The following is a 13,343-nucleotide window of genomic DNA, read 5'->3' as shown; positions in this document are numbered from 1 at the left end:
TTGAATCACAGATTTTGCGCTAGCAACTCAAAGTATTGTCTCATCCAATACCCATACCTGACGTTGTGTTAGGGTTCCTCTGCATGCTGGTGTCAAGCTGCCATTGTATGTGGCCTAAATTTAGAGCCATAGACAGGCACGAGCTATCCCACGACTCCACCCAGCCACAGCCACCCCAACCTTTCCACCAGCCTTATTCAAACAACCTCCAAAAGAAACATTTGTTCCTCTTTGTACATGAAGAAGATAAGCCAGAAGACAAGGGTGGTTGGCTGGAAGTAAAGTTTCACTGGTGAGATAACCTGAATTGATTTTGATTGGCCGGGATTGATTTGGTGGGCAGTACAGTACGATGTCGTATTGATTAATAAAGATGGAATACTTCACAAATACTTTAGTACTGAATGGTAAGTTAACATCAATCCTTACAGTATGCTCATAAATAATGTAGGATAACCTGGAACATTGTCAGAAGCTTTTGGGAAACTGCAGGTTGTCAGATTCTAAGTGGACATAATTAAGACTGATGACCTTTTCCTTCCATCTCCTTCTCAAAATCTTAAATTTTCACTTTTTTATTTCTTTCAATTTAATATGTATAGAACTCATCTTTTCAATCTCTATTTAATTTCCTCAACCTCCAGCTTCTCCCTAAATCTTTATCTTTGTTTATTGACATCTATTGCCGTGTGCCAGCAATGGATGGGGACGTCTTTGGTGTCATTTTCCATTCTTTGAACAAAAGTACCAGTCTTCTCGGTGAGTAAAAATATTTCTGTCTCAGATGCCATGTCATATCCCATTCCACACCATATAATATCGTTTCTGTCCTTTTTATCCCTCTCTTACCGTTTTGTATTTTTTGATTCTTGCAATTTTTTATCCCCCGTCATCTTCATTACCAAATTGCTGGCACCATTGCCAACTTTTCGCCAAATTGCTGGCATCATAGCCAAATACTTGCCAAATCGCCGGCACCATAGCCAAATCTTTGCCAAATATTTGCTGAAATGCTGGCACCACAGCCAAATCTTTGCCAAATTGCCGGCACCAGAGCCAAATATTTGCCGAATTGCTGGCACCATAGCCAAATCTTCGCCAAATTGCCGTCACCATAGCCAAATATTTGCCGAATTGCTGGCACCATAGCCAAATCTTTGCCAAATATTTGCTGAATTGCTGGCACCACAGCCAAATCTTTGCCAAATTGCTGGCACCATAGCCAAATATTTGTTGAATTGCTGGCACCACAGCCAAATCTTTGCCAAATTGCCGGCACCATAGCCAAATATTTGCCGAATTGCTGGCACCATTGCCAAATTGCCGTCACCATAGCCAAATATTTGCCGAATTGCTGGCACCGTAGCCAAATCTTCGCCAAATTACCGTCACCATAGCCAAATATTTGCCGAATTGCTGGCACCGTAGCCAAATTGCCGTCACCATAGCCAAATATTTGCCAAATTGCTGGCACCGTAGCCAAATCTTCGCCAAATTGCCGGCACAAAGACCAAATTTTCACCAAATTGCCGGCACCATAGGCAAGTCTTCGCCAAATTGCCGACACCATAGCCAAATTGCCGGCACCATGGCCAAATATTTGCCGAATTGCTGGCATCGTAGCCAAATTCCCGGCACCATAGCCAAATTGCCGGCACCATGGCCAAATCTTCGCCAAATTGCCGGCATCATAGCCTAGCCCTCGCCAAATTGCTGGCACCATAGCCAAATTGCCAGCACCATGGCCAAATGTTCGCCAAATTGCCGGCACCAAAGCCAAATTGCCAGCACCATAGCCAAATTTTCGTTAAATGGCCAGCATCATAGCCAATTTTTTTCCCAAATTGATGGCACCATGGCGAAATTCCAAATTCCTGCCTTAACTACTGGTACGAAGGCGATGGCAAGACACCCAGTATAACCCTTGCCAAGAAACTGCTTCGGCAGCACCGATGCTCTGTAACAGAGTATCATTAGGCATACGTTCACTCGCCTTTGCAATAGTTGTGGAAAGGTCAAGACAATGCTTTTAGGTCCAGTGTCATCGCAGAGAAAAACAGGGTGTTCATTTGAATGATCTGTGCCATTTTTGGTTTTGCTTGCATCTTGATCCTGGTCAATAAGCTTCATTTCTGACTTGGTACAAGATTGTATCCATTGTGAGCACAGCACATACATCTGAGTTTAAAATGATGATAATAATAATAATCTTTATTGTCCTATATCCAGGGAAATTATTCTTTGGTGACACCGTAAGTTTAACCATCATAAAAAAACATAAAACACAAAGGGAATAAGAAAACAAAATAAGAAAATATAAAATATGGAAAATAGACTAAACAGCAAAATGACTAGGAATTTGAATTTAGCATTTGAATTACACATGGTGCAAATGACTTTTTGAAAATGTTCTTTATGATTATAAACTTTATGATGATAAACTTTTACAAGTTTAAAACGTTGCACTGATACTAAGAAAGCATTTCTTTGTATTCTTTTTCTTTTGTACCCACAAGCAGACACAATAGGATATTATCTTTATCAAAGGGTCGCCAAAGGCCCTGGTGTTGGGCTAGCGGCTAGGGTGCCGGCTTAGGATCCTAGGATCCTGGGTTCGAATCCCAGCCGATCGCTGAATTAACGCCAGGGGGGTTGACTCAGCCTGTCATCCTTCCGAGGTCGGCAAATTGAGTACCAGTTCACTGGTAATTCCCTGTTTGTCGTTAAAGGCGGCAAAAAGGGTTGGCGTCAGGAAGGGCATCCGGCCGTAAAACATTGCTTCAAAAAGGGGACCAAAAAACAACAACAACCACGGTTCCCGAAAAAGGCCAACCCCCGCCTTGCGGGGAAAAATGGCCTCTAAATGTGGTTATATATATTATAAAGGGTCGCTAATCATTCAGACTGAAGGTGCTGTATTGTCAAGATGAGCTCTCTTGCCTTGAATGTGGTACATTTTAATCCTTGATGGATGAGGATTGATCCTTCTCTTTGTCTGTGATGCAAATAGGGCCATAAATATATGAGCCACAGCAGGTGCTCTTGCCTGGGATCCTGTGTCACCCAAGGTGGGGTGGAGGGAGGTTAAAGCTTAAGTAGCAGAGAAAAAAAATCCTAGGAGCAGGCATTTCAACATTCTCAAAATTCATGGGATTTCCATGGTTGTTTGGTTTTAAATGAAAAAGTACTTCTGCTTAATTCTTTAATTGCTGCTTAATCATCTAATTAATGAACTATTCTACATTAAAAGAGAAAACGAGAATGAATTTTAATTGACCAAAAAAAAAGTGTCATTCTCTGGTTGCCATATCAGAAAACTAATACAACTTCGATCATCGAAATGTATTGCACAACATACTGCACAAACAACTTCTTTCCTTAAAAGAGCTCTCCTAATCTTATTCATTTATCTGGTCGATTTGATCGTGATGATGTCTGTCACTATTAAAGCAAATTGCAACTCAAGACAAATGGCCCCAATTATTCCACCTTGTGGGGTCAGCACATTGTCATCCAAGTATTTCAGGCTTTGCCTGAAATTGGACCTAAGGTGGTAGAAATTTCTTAATTGCTCAGGACAAGCGAGATATAGCTCACATATTCTTCACGAATGACACCATGGGATCTTTAACCTCCGCCAACTAATGACTCTCTTCCCCAAATTACCAATTAGCATTCCTCGAGTCCATATCTGGTACGACCTATTATTCATAACAAATTCCCTTTCTTTATATTGTAATTATCACACCAACACACATAACCACATTACAGATGACGAAAGTGACCACAACGTCCTTACCTTTCAAACGCGTTAGGCGTGAAAGACCACTGAGCCTGGACAACCCGTTGGAGGTGAAAGACCTGGCTCTGAGGGGGAGGAGGAATAGGTAGACTCTGAGATTATTGACAATAAAGGGGGCATCGGCTGGGGAGCGTGCCTATGAGAGTCCACCGTGGCAAGTCAAAGGCAAGTCCTGTGGCCTTTGCTCCCTGTACCTCCACCTCACATGAACTTTGCTCCCTCAAATCTCTGCCCCGCTCAAGCGGCTTAAAAGGCAGAAAGATCTATCAACATTGTAAGGTATGCTGACAACACTATACCCTGTTAGCAGGAAGTAAAGAGGATGTGATGAAACTGGTGCAGACAGTGAAGAAACAAAGGGAAAAAGCTGGTCTTCATTTAAATCTAAAAAAGACTAAAATCTTGTCAAATGAGAAGATCGATGTGTTCAGATTTGGAGACAGTCACGTGGAAATAGTGGAAAGTTTCATTTTCCTGGGTTCTAAGAATGAGGTGAGTGGAGAATGTGGAGGATAAATTAAGAGATGATTGGCATTGCAAAAAACAGCAGTCAGTATTGACAAAGATCTGGAAAAACCTAGTAGAGCCCATTAAGGGGAGATATTGCAGCCCGTGTCTTGCGCCACCAAGGGCCAGTACGTGTGGTATAATGCGCATACACGTCACAGGATGTGACGTGACACGGGTGGGGGGGTGGGGGGAGGCAGCCTGGCGGGCTGAGCTGAGCTAGGATGTACATGGAGTCATTAGCTCTCGGTCAGAGCCTCATACCGAAGTTGACCTGTATGCTTCATACTGTAATGAAACAGTTAAACCTTCGCTGTTGTTGAATCCTTTAAAACGCCCAACACGAAGGTAAGGACCTGAGGAGATGACCATCTGGGCATGTGGTCAAGCAGCCTCCTCCTGAAGCCCTGGGGCAGCTAGACTGAGACAACCTTCCATGCTGGGCTTGTCAATGGAGGCAGGTCCCTCTTGTGAGGACAAGTTCTAAGTACTGCCCACCGGACAACCAACTAGAGCATCTGTGAAACATTGTGGAGTGATTTGGAAAGGCCTGCAGAGGCCTGCATAACCTTCCACAGATAGTCCACTGTGACTGTGACTGTGTGTGTGTGTGTGTGTGTGCGACTGTGACTGTGTGTGACTTCCACTGTGACTTGATGGTCTCAGTTTTTGGGAAGAGAGCCTGGCGTTTTAATTGAATTGGTTAATGGAGAAGATTGCCTGCAGCAGGTACTGCCTGGATTGAACAAACTCCCCAATTGTAATTGGAAAATCTAAATGTAACTTTCGCCGTTGTCACGACTCACCATGCTTTGCTTTTGGGGTATGCGCGTGAGTTGGGTACTTGGTATGGGTGTTTAGCATGGAAGAAAAGACATCCAGGACGTTTGGATTCCAAGTTCATTCTCTTTATTCAAACCTCCATTGTCCGATCCACTCGTACTTCCTCCGGGAAATCCCGTACCGGAAATGCTCAAATAAACCAGAGATCAAGCCTGACAATCCAAGGCAAAATGATGCTGCCACAAGTGATGGGCAAGAGTGGCCATGATAACTAAGCAGGTGGACAGGATGGAAGGGGGTAAAAATGATTGTTGTGTGGAATAAAATAATTCCACCCTTGATTGTGTTTCTTGTGTATTGATTGTGATTAGTGTGTGTCCAGGTCATTGCAGGTAAGAACACAGTATCGTGTAATGCAGGTGTAGGTAGAAATGATTGGCACCTTTGGAGAGCTCATTGGGTGTATCGTTTGTGGATGGGGAAGTGGTGTGTGTCCACAGGTAATGAGGTTTTTAAGGTGAGCGCGTGTTGCAGTGCCTCGCCCCGAGTGAGGCAGACATTGACTGGGACGGAGAACCCACCAGGAGGAGTGTCGGATCAGTGGGCATGGGGCGGGAAGACCGCTGGCGACCGTGGAAAGGCAAATGTGTACCATATGGGTGACCCTCTTCAGTGGGGTGGGGTGGGGTGTACATTGAAAGTAGCTCCTGTGGTGCTGGAGGGTTGGGGGGAGGAGAGGGGTAGAGGTCAAGGAAGGGGACCAAGGGAATCAGTTGTTTTGGAACTTTGTTTATGTTGTGGGCATACACACTTTGATAGACACACCTCCACCACCACATTATAGAACCTCCTCACTGCCGACTTGGGGCCAAACTTCCAGGTAATTGAGATGCCATGGCCTTACAGGGAATGACTTATGATAGTATGGGAATGTTTATTGGTTGTCTTGTGTGGCTATGGTGATAGGAGGTTATGCTTTCACCCCTGTCTGTCTGTTTGTCTTTAAACAGGATATCTCAAAAGGTTGTGGATGGATTTGGACGAAACTTGGTGGACACGTTGGGTGTATGACAAAGACAAAATGATTCGCTTTTGGTGAAGATCCGAATTCAGATACGATGATTTTTTTTTTTAATTTTAAGTGATTCTTCAACATTGAGAGATAGGGCCAAAAACAATATATCGATTGCATGATATTTCAAAAAGTTGTGGAAGAGTTATGACAAAACTTGGTGGATGAGTTGGGTCGGCGACAGGAAGAAGCCGATTAGATTTTGGTTTTAGGTCTGGATCGAGACCTAAAAGGAAAGGAATAAGGCCTATCAATGGGATACAAAACATAAACTGTTCACCTGGTAGATGTATTCACTCTACCGAGTGTCGTTCTAGTTTCATATTGTGATTCCCAAGTGGAGAGGGATTTATTATGAACCTGAAGCCGAAATTTCATCACTGAACGTTTATCCCAACTGTTATTCAATCCACATAATTAATGGTGAGTAGGAATTGTATATATCTGTGCAATTTCTACAGAACCATTCACCACACCTTGTGCAGCGTATGGAACCTCCTCTGGCTTTGAGGAGCTATAGTGATGTGAGTTTTACATGTTGGGTAAATGTATATTGTGGAGGGCCCATAGTTAGTTTGTCTTTGGCTAGAAGGAGGAAAAAGGGAAGGACTGCTGGAGGAGAGTCACCACCAAAGTGGAGAAAAAAAACTGTGCATATGTGATGTGTTTGTGGGTGTGGTGAATTGAGTGGTTGTGTGTGAAGGGTTGTTGTTGTTGTATAGCCCCAGACAGTTCTCTTGACAAGTCCGCAGTACGGAGACAGCCGATCGATCTCGCAGGAGAGACCAAGAGATTCTGCACATCCAGGATGTTATACCCACGCCTTCACGACGTCAGGGTCACGACAAAGACAGATAGAGAGAGAGAAGAGGGAAAGGGCCGGTCCATGAGGACCGATCAGCGCGCAATGACCAGGATCATGCTGTCCTGATGAATCCGGGAAGGAGGGAGGAGTGGGGAAGATTTGGCCCCCATTTTGCTTTGGGGTTACAACCACCACGAAGAGGAACGTCAATAGTTTATGTGCCTGTGGTTGTTGTTTCTGGGTTTCTGTGTATGTTCTATATTTTCTATTACTTCCAGAGGTATTACTGCATCTCCTTTTGTGTGCTCCTATCACGTCCTTGTAAAGGGTTCCTGTTGTCGTGGAATAGTAAATGTTACCTTTGGAACCGCTACGTTAAAGCTCAAATTCCACTTCTTCTTCGTCCTAGAAACATGGGCTTTTAAATGTGGCAAGTTTGTGATTAAACAAACAAATTTCTGTTCCAAGTAAATCACTTATTAGCTTTCCAACCATGTAAATGGATTATTAGTTTTCCAACGGTTCTACTTGTATTATTGTATGACAGCCGAAAATCTTTAGAGTAAAGTGTTATGGATGGAAAAACTCGGCTTCTTTTATATATATTATAAAACAGGAGTCTGTCTGTCTGTCACCAAACTACTCCTTCAGTTTTTGGGCTAGCCCCACCAAACTTGTGGAACGGAACGTTTTGAGGTCCTAGTGGATGTTGTAAGGTAGGTAGGAGGTTTCAAAAATTCCTCAATAGAATTATGATTTTGAAATTAACTCAATACGAACCTGCCGCCAATCCGGAAGTGGGCAGTTGACGGCAATGAGCTGGTTTGATAATATCCCCATACAATCGTCATTTAAAACAGTTTTGTTAAAGCATCAATTAATGATTCGAATGACGTTTGGAATGGAGTGGATACAATTACGATTTTGAATTCGTAATTGTATTCACCCAACCATACGGAACTACTCCACATACAGATTTAAATATTTGTTCATGTCACGAATGTTGGAAAAAGTTTATTACTTGCAAAATCGAAGATTTTTCAAGTATATTGGATGGTTGTGTTTGTTATTCTGTCTGTTTGTTTGTCACCTACAGGTCACAATTCTAAACCGATCGTCACGAAACTTCACCAAGTTGTAGTCTTTCTTTTTACCCTTTTTTTTTTTTTACCTAAGTCTTTCACGAACCTGCTGTCCATGCTTGATGTTCAACTACAGGTGCTACAGGAATGTGGAATTTATTGGTTCCATTGTTTAGCATTCGCCGTTTCTGCATTGTCTGTTTGCTTCTGGCCTCCCACCCGTGCGTAGCACGGGTACCTCACTAGTATGTATATAAACAACCCCGTATACCTCCTCAGACCCCAATTTTTGTAATGCCTTGAACAAACATTGGTACATCATGGATGATTAAGGCTGTGGTCAACTTTCATCGAAAATGCGCATGTAGTTTCTGAGAAGAAAGCAAAAAGCAAAAATTCCATTGGCAACTCAAGGGTGCCTTCTACATAAAAAACCTCTTTTGGGGGGCAACCCCCCTGTAGACGCCGAAAGGGGCAGCTTTTGTTTTTTTAATGCCATGGACAAAATTTGGTGCAGCATAGATGGTAAACGTTGTGGTGAACTTTCATCGAAATAGTGTGTGTAGTTTCAGATAAGAAATGAAACATCTATTTTGGGGGGTCAAACCTGGATCCACTTTGCCCCCGGTAAACCCCCTTAGACCTCGATTTTTTAATACCGTGAACAAACTTTAGTCACAACACAACAAATATCATTTGGTCGTAATCCCATCAGCGGTTTCGGAGAAGAAGTTTCAAGTGTTTATGGACGGACGGATGGACGACGCGCCATCGCATAAGCTCACCTGAACTTCGTTCCAGGTGAGCTAAAAATGTGAGCTCATTCTTATTGATAGAACCATCCAGAACATTAGTGTTGTGTATTTGGACCTGAATAATTTATGCATGTCACCTGAAAGTATCCTACCTATAACATTCATTCTTATATCTTCCCTAAATATTTTGCTCACCCACGTGTCGTAAAGCTCCATTTTGTTTGGCCTGTGATCCATAGGCAAATTCTGGTTCGTTTTGCTCTTGGCACGGATGTGGATGCTTCCCGAGAGCCCTGGAGTTGCCGAAGGAGGACCAGGCCCACCAAAACTACTCTGTGCTGGACTTCAGGCTGACTGTGCAGCTGCTTGCTTGTCACAACTCGAGCCGATTCCATTGTGTCGCTTCGAGCGTCTTCAGCTAGTGGCTGTGGCACTGCCATGTGGCCTATTCATTGTTCATCTGATTCACCGGCTGGCACAACGCAAGGATAGAAGAGGTGAGGTCAAATTGATGTTGGTTTTTTTTCCTGAGAAGATTCATTTAATTTGGTTGCAAGTAATGCAAGCAGGAAGTGCAGCTTTAAATGAAGAGTCTGTAGCAATCAAACCTGATACATTCAATCCTGACAGGTGGTGAGGGTGGCGCAGAATGAGGCAATGGTTTCTGGTGTTCTTCCAGAAGAGGAAAGGGAATCGAATATGAAAGTAGAGCGATAGATGTCAACCTGCATTATTGGAGAAATAGTGTACGCGGCTATAATTTGTGGTTAGGCAGTCATGGGAATCATTTCTGGAGCAAAGGGAGTGTTTCCAGAATGATGGGTTGAACAGAAATGTGGCAGCAAGGTTTTCAAAACAGAAGAGTGGAGGGTTAAAAAGGGAGGCACTGCAGCTGATAGCATGATTGGTGATGGCAGGCAGCAACAAACTTACAGAAAGGGAAAAGTTACAATATACTATACACCAACCAACACGAGGAGTTTAAATAATATGATGGAGGAGCTTGGAACAAAAGAGAATGCAGCAAGGAAGACACGGTTTGATGAGGAGAGATCTTGGAGGCCAGTATCAGAATGCGACAAGATGTATCGAGGTGTGATCATCATCATCAATATTGCCTACCGTACCATATTCTTAACAGAGCGTCGATACTGGCAAAGCAGTTTATGGTCATGGGTTAGGCCGAGTAGTTTTCCATTGCCTTCCTAGATAGATGTGGGAATCTGGGTAGAAAACAGCATTATATCGAGATATAGTGGTGACCTTAAGGAGGGAATTCATATGGAGGATTGTGTGTGGATAGAGAGTACGGATAGTAAGAATAGTGAGATACAAACATATTGTAAGTCGATTGTAAGATGACATGCAATATGTTTGTTTGTATGTATCGCATGTCATGGGATGCTTTTCTAGGACTCCTAGTGTGAGGGGAGAGAACGGTAGAGCAGGGTAGAAGGCTTCATGAGGAATTCAGAAAGGCATTTGGTAAGGGAAGAGCATTGATTTATGGGGGATTTTCATTTGCAACGGATAGATTGGGTCCAGGAACAGGGAAAAGGTGGAGTAGATGAGGAATTAATATATCTAGCCCAGGATTGTTTTTTCAAGCAAGTTTGTACATAAGCCCATGAAGGGGAGTGAAGTGTTACACCTCCTTTTAAGTGATGATCTGAATATGGTGGAGGTAGGACATCGTTTAAGGGGAAAGTGGCCAAAATATAGTATGGTACTGTATTTGAAGGATTTATTTTTTCACCAAGATGAACAGTGGCAGAAACAGAGAGACATAAAAAGTGCAGGAATAGTGATGAGTCACTTGATTGTTGGAAAAGTTGAGAGGACATGGGTTTTGTGGGCCGTGTGGCTTCCTCCTATGTCTGGGTTTCCTTTTGTTCTGTAAGGAATAGGTTTCATGGAAAGGTCAAGTGAGTTGTAGATCTGCAAGTTAGATCGACTACTCACTACAAAGTTGTACATCTGTATTTTCTCTGTGTAATTGATGCCTCGTATGAATGAGAAAATGTTTAATTCTAAGCTGAGGTTAAAAAACAAACTTGGAGTTCATGAGCCTCATTAGGTATCCCTTTTGTGAATTGTAAAGTAAAAAATAATGATGCTAAGGTAGGTGGTGTGAGGTTGATAGAAGAGTAAACAGCAACCTTGCTTTTTCAACAGCTCACCATAAGGCCATGGCCTTGCCAGCCAACAACACTGAGCTGCGTTTCACTGCAATATATGGCTGGCAGCTTGTGGCCCGGACATTCACCGAAGCTGTGCTTGGAGGGCTACGGTATATGGCCTACGGAGGGCCGGGTGTTCCAACAACTGCGTCGTTTCTTTGTCAAAGCCCTGCATGTGGTGGCCGTACAGAGTGCATCGTTACTGGCACTTCCAGCCGTCAATATTCACTGTGGCTTTCACATGCACTATGCAGTCTGGCCCTTACCATTGATATTGCTGACCTCGCGATCTTCTCCTGCCATTTTCCTCGCCGGAACAGTGCTCTGTCCATTGTGGACAATGGGTATAGCTCACAAAGCGACCGGGGGCAAGGATCAGAACTTCGTATTTCTGAGGTGAGGAGCAACAACTGGGCAACAGGGCAGGGAAATGGCTGCGTAGGGTCATCCAGATGGTCACACGATGCCCAACGACAAGTAACCACAGAGGGACTTGAGGTGTGGGAGGAGGAGTCGATGAAAGTAGAGAAAATAGCTCAAGATTTCAGCCTCCAAGGAATCAACAGACAAGAAACCTGTGTTGGGGACCAGTCTGAAGAGATCACGATGCGAGAAACCCCTTCAAGATTGAGGTTCAGCACTGACCCTTCTGGGATTTGTGTAAAAAGTGAAATAAAAAAAAGCCAAAGCAATGACAATATAACAAGTCACAAACCCCAGACCTGGGTCTAGTTATAGATGTAATCGCAGTTGGGCATTTCTACCACTGTAACAGAAGACTCGAAAATAATAATACTCTAAAATGTGTGCTCATGTTCAAGTTGCTAAGACAGGGGAGACATCTCCACAATGTGAAGTAGCTAAATAATTTTACATTATTTATTATCACCTAAGATTGCCTAAATCGATTAAAAACATAAAAAGTAGTTTTTTCGGAATTGCTGAAAAGTCCAGAAAGATATTTTCAATTTCTTTCTCAAAAATGGAATAAATAAAATAAAGTTGCAAGATTATAATCTGTTATTAAGACTTCAATAACTATGCCTTAAACATTGATATGGTGGATAATGGATATGTTTATGTTTTGGATCCACTGATAGGCCGGATCTGGATCCAGACCTGAACCAAAATCGAATCGGCTTGTTGTCGCCGAACCAACTCATCCACCTCGTTTTGTCATAACTTGGCCGCAACGTTTTTCGAGATCACACTACATATCGTTTTTGGCCACATCTCTTAAAGTTGAAAATCAATAAAAAAAATTACAAAATTCTCTGATCCAGATCCACATTCGGATCTTCACAAAAATCGAATCAATTCTTCCTTGTCACACACCCATCCTGTTCAGCAAGTTTCGTCCGACTCCATCCACAACTTTTTGAGATGAGATATGATACATTGACATTTGCGGCAAGTTTTGGAAGAACCAAATGTACAGCAATGAGGCAATGGAATTCTGGTTGCACCAAAACACAAGAGCAACAATCAACTAACAATATGTGTGTTGAAAAAACATGAACTCTAGGCCTATCAAGCTCTAAGTTCAAGAGAAATGCTGATGTATGGTGCTATGTTAATTTGCATACATGCTCCATACTGCAAGGCATCATTTATTTCATGAACATTGTTTGAAGGAATGGACATTTGCAATTTAACAATAAAAACGTTTAGCTGTATTAGATTTGTCAATTATGTGTGTGACAATAGACAAATACACTAAAAACAACACAATAGGGTTGAAAATGGCACCATGAAGGAAGGAAATGTCAACCGATGCGAACTACTTCAGAATTCAAAATAGGAAGAAGATTTGCATTTTCTGCCTCAGTCTTTCTGAATCTAGACAAGCATGTGTTGAGAGTCAGAAAAGTCAGTCGGCATTTGAATCATTAACCCATAAAGTGCTGTATTTACTTGTTCGTCGGCCAGGAATGCTTTTTTGGCATCCGCTTTTCTCCACCAATTAGAAGCAAGCTTTCATAAGTTACCTCGATTATTATGTATTGTAAGAAAAGTCATGATTCATTATTTGGGTTGATGTCAGCCCACTGATCGGCTGGGAGGCCCCCTGATCCGAAATCGGAAAATATAAGACCGAGCAAACCTGTGGCCCATCGAGAAGGGCTGCATCAGGTTTTAGTCTACTTGCCAGCAATGTGAACCCGGAAATGTTGAGTACCCCAAAGTTTTAAGTTAGAAATGTACAGTATGGGTCCCCAGCACTTAGAAACTGCCGGATGCTAACTTGCATATGTTGGGCAATTAGCAAAATTAGCATTAATAGCATTAACCCTATCAAACATAGGCCTGGGACACTGAAATTTCTGTTTCGCTCCATTGCTCCACTTTTATTCACA

General features: G+C 42.7%; 1 protein-coding gene and 1 long non-coding RNA gene across 3 annotated transcripts; one reads left to right on the top strand and one right to left on the bottom strand.

Moving 5' to 3' along the window:
- Positions 1-223: 223 nt before the first annotated feature.
- LOC137430022 (gap junction delta-4 protein-like) lies at positions 224-12,661 on the top strand. 2 transcript variants are annotated; one of them, XM_078778748.1, is made up of 5 exons: positions 224-292; positions 697-759; positions 8,767-8,852; positions 9,046-9,303; positions 10,982-12,660. In XM_078778748.1, exons 4-5 carry the CDS (start codon positions 9,078-9,080, stop codon positions 11,716-11,718), a joined length of 963 nt encoding a protein of 320 aa, XP_078634874.1. In that variant the 5' UTR covers positions 224-292; positions 697-759; positions 8,767-8,852; positions 9,046-9,077; the 3' UTR covers positions 11,719-12,660. The 2 variants fall into 2 exon arrangements, with proteins under 2 accessions (XP_078634874.1, XP_067976586.2); XM_068120485.2 differs by lacking the exon at positions 8,767-8,852 and having other exon boundaries at positions 234-292; positions 10,982-12,661.
- LOC137419271 (uncharacterized) lies at positions 2,191-3,917 on the bottom strand. The gene is made up of 2 exons (XR_010982812.2): positions 3,800-3,917; positions 2,191-3,054 (listed from the first exon to the last, which is right to left on the bottom strand). It is a non-coding gene; the product is annotated as an uncharacterized LOC137419271 (long non-coding RNA).
- Positions 12,662-13,343: the final 682 nt, after the last annotated feature.

This window comes from Myxine glutinosa, chromosome 1 (assembly GCF_964187855.1).
Source record: "Myxine glutinosa chromosome 1, kmMyxGlut1.1, whole genome shotgun sequence".
In the NCBI taxonomy this organism is placed as follows: domain Eukaryota; kingdom Metazoa; phylum Chordata; class Myxini; order Myxiniformes; family Myxinidae; genus Myxine; species Myxine glutinosa.
This window is presented reverse-complemented; position numbering and strand designations above follow the sequence as displayed.

Excerpts from the sequence above, each read along its gene's own strand:
- LOC137430022 (XM_068120485.2), top strand. The coding sequence starts at position 699 with ATGGATGGGGACGTCTTTGGTGTCATTTTCCATTCTTTGAACAAAAGT. Across the intron at positions 760-9,045 it reads CAAAAGTACCAGTCTTCTCG|GCAAATTCTGGTTCGTTTTG; the intron begins GTGAGTAAAAAT and ends TGTGATCCATAG. Across the intron at positions 9,304-10,981 it reads ACAACGCAAGGATAGAAGAG|CTCACCATAAGGCCATGGCC; the intron begins GTGAGGTCAAAT and ends CTTTTTCAACAG.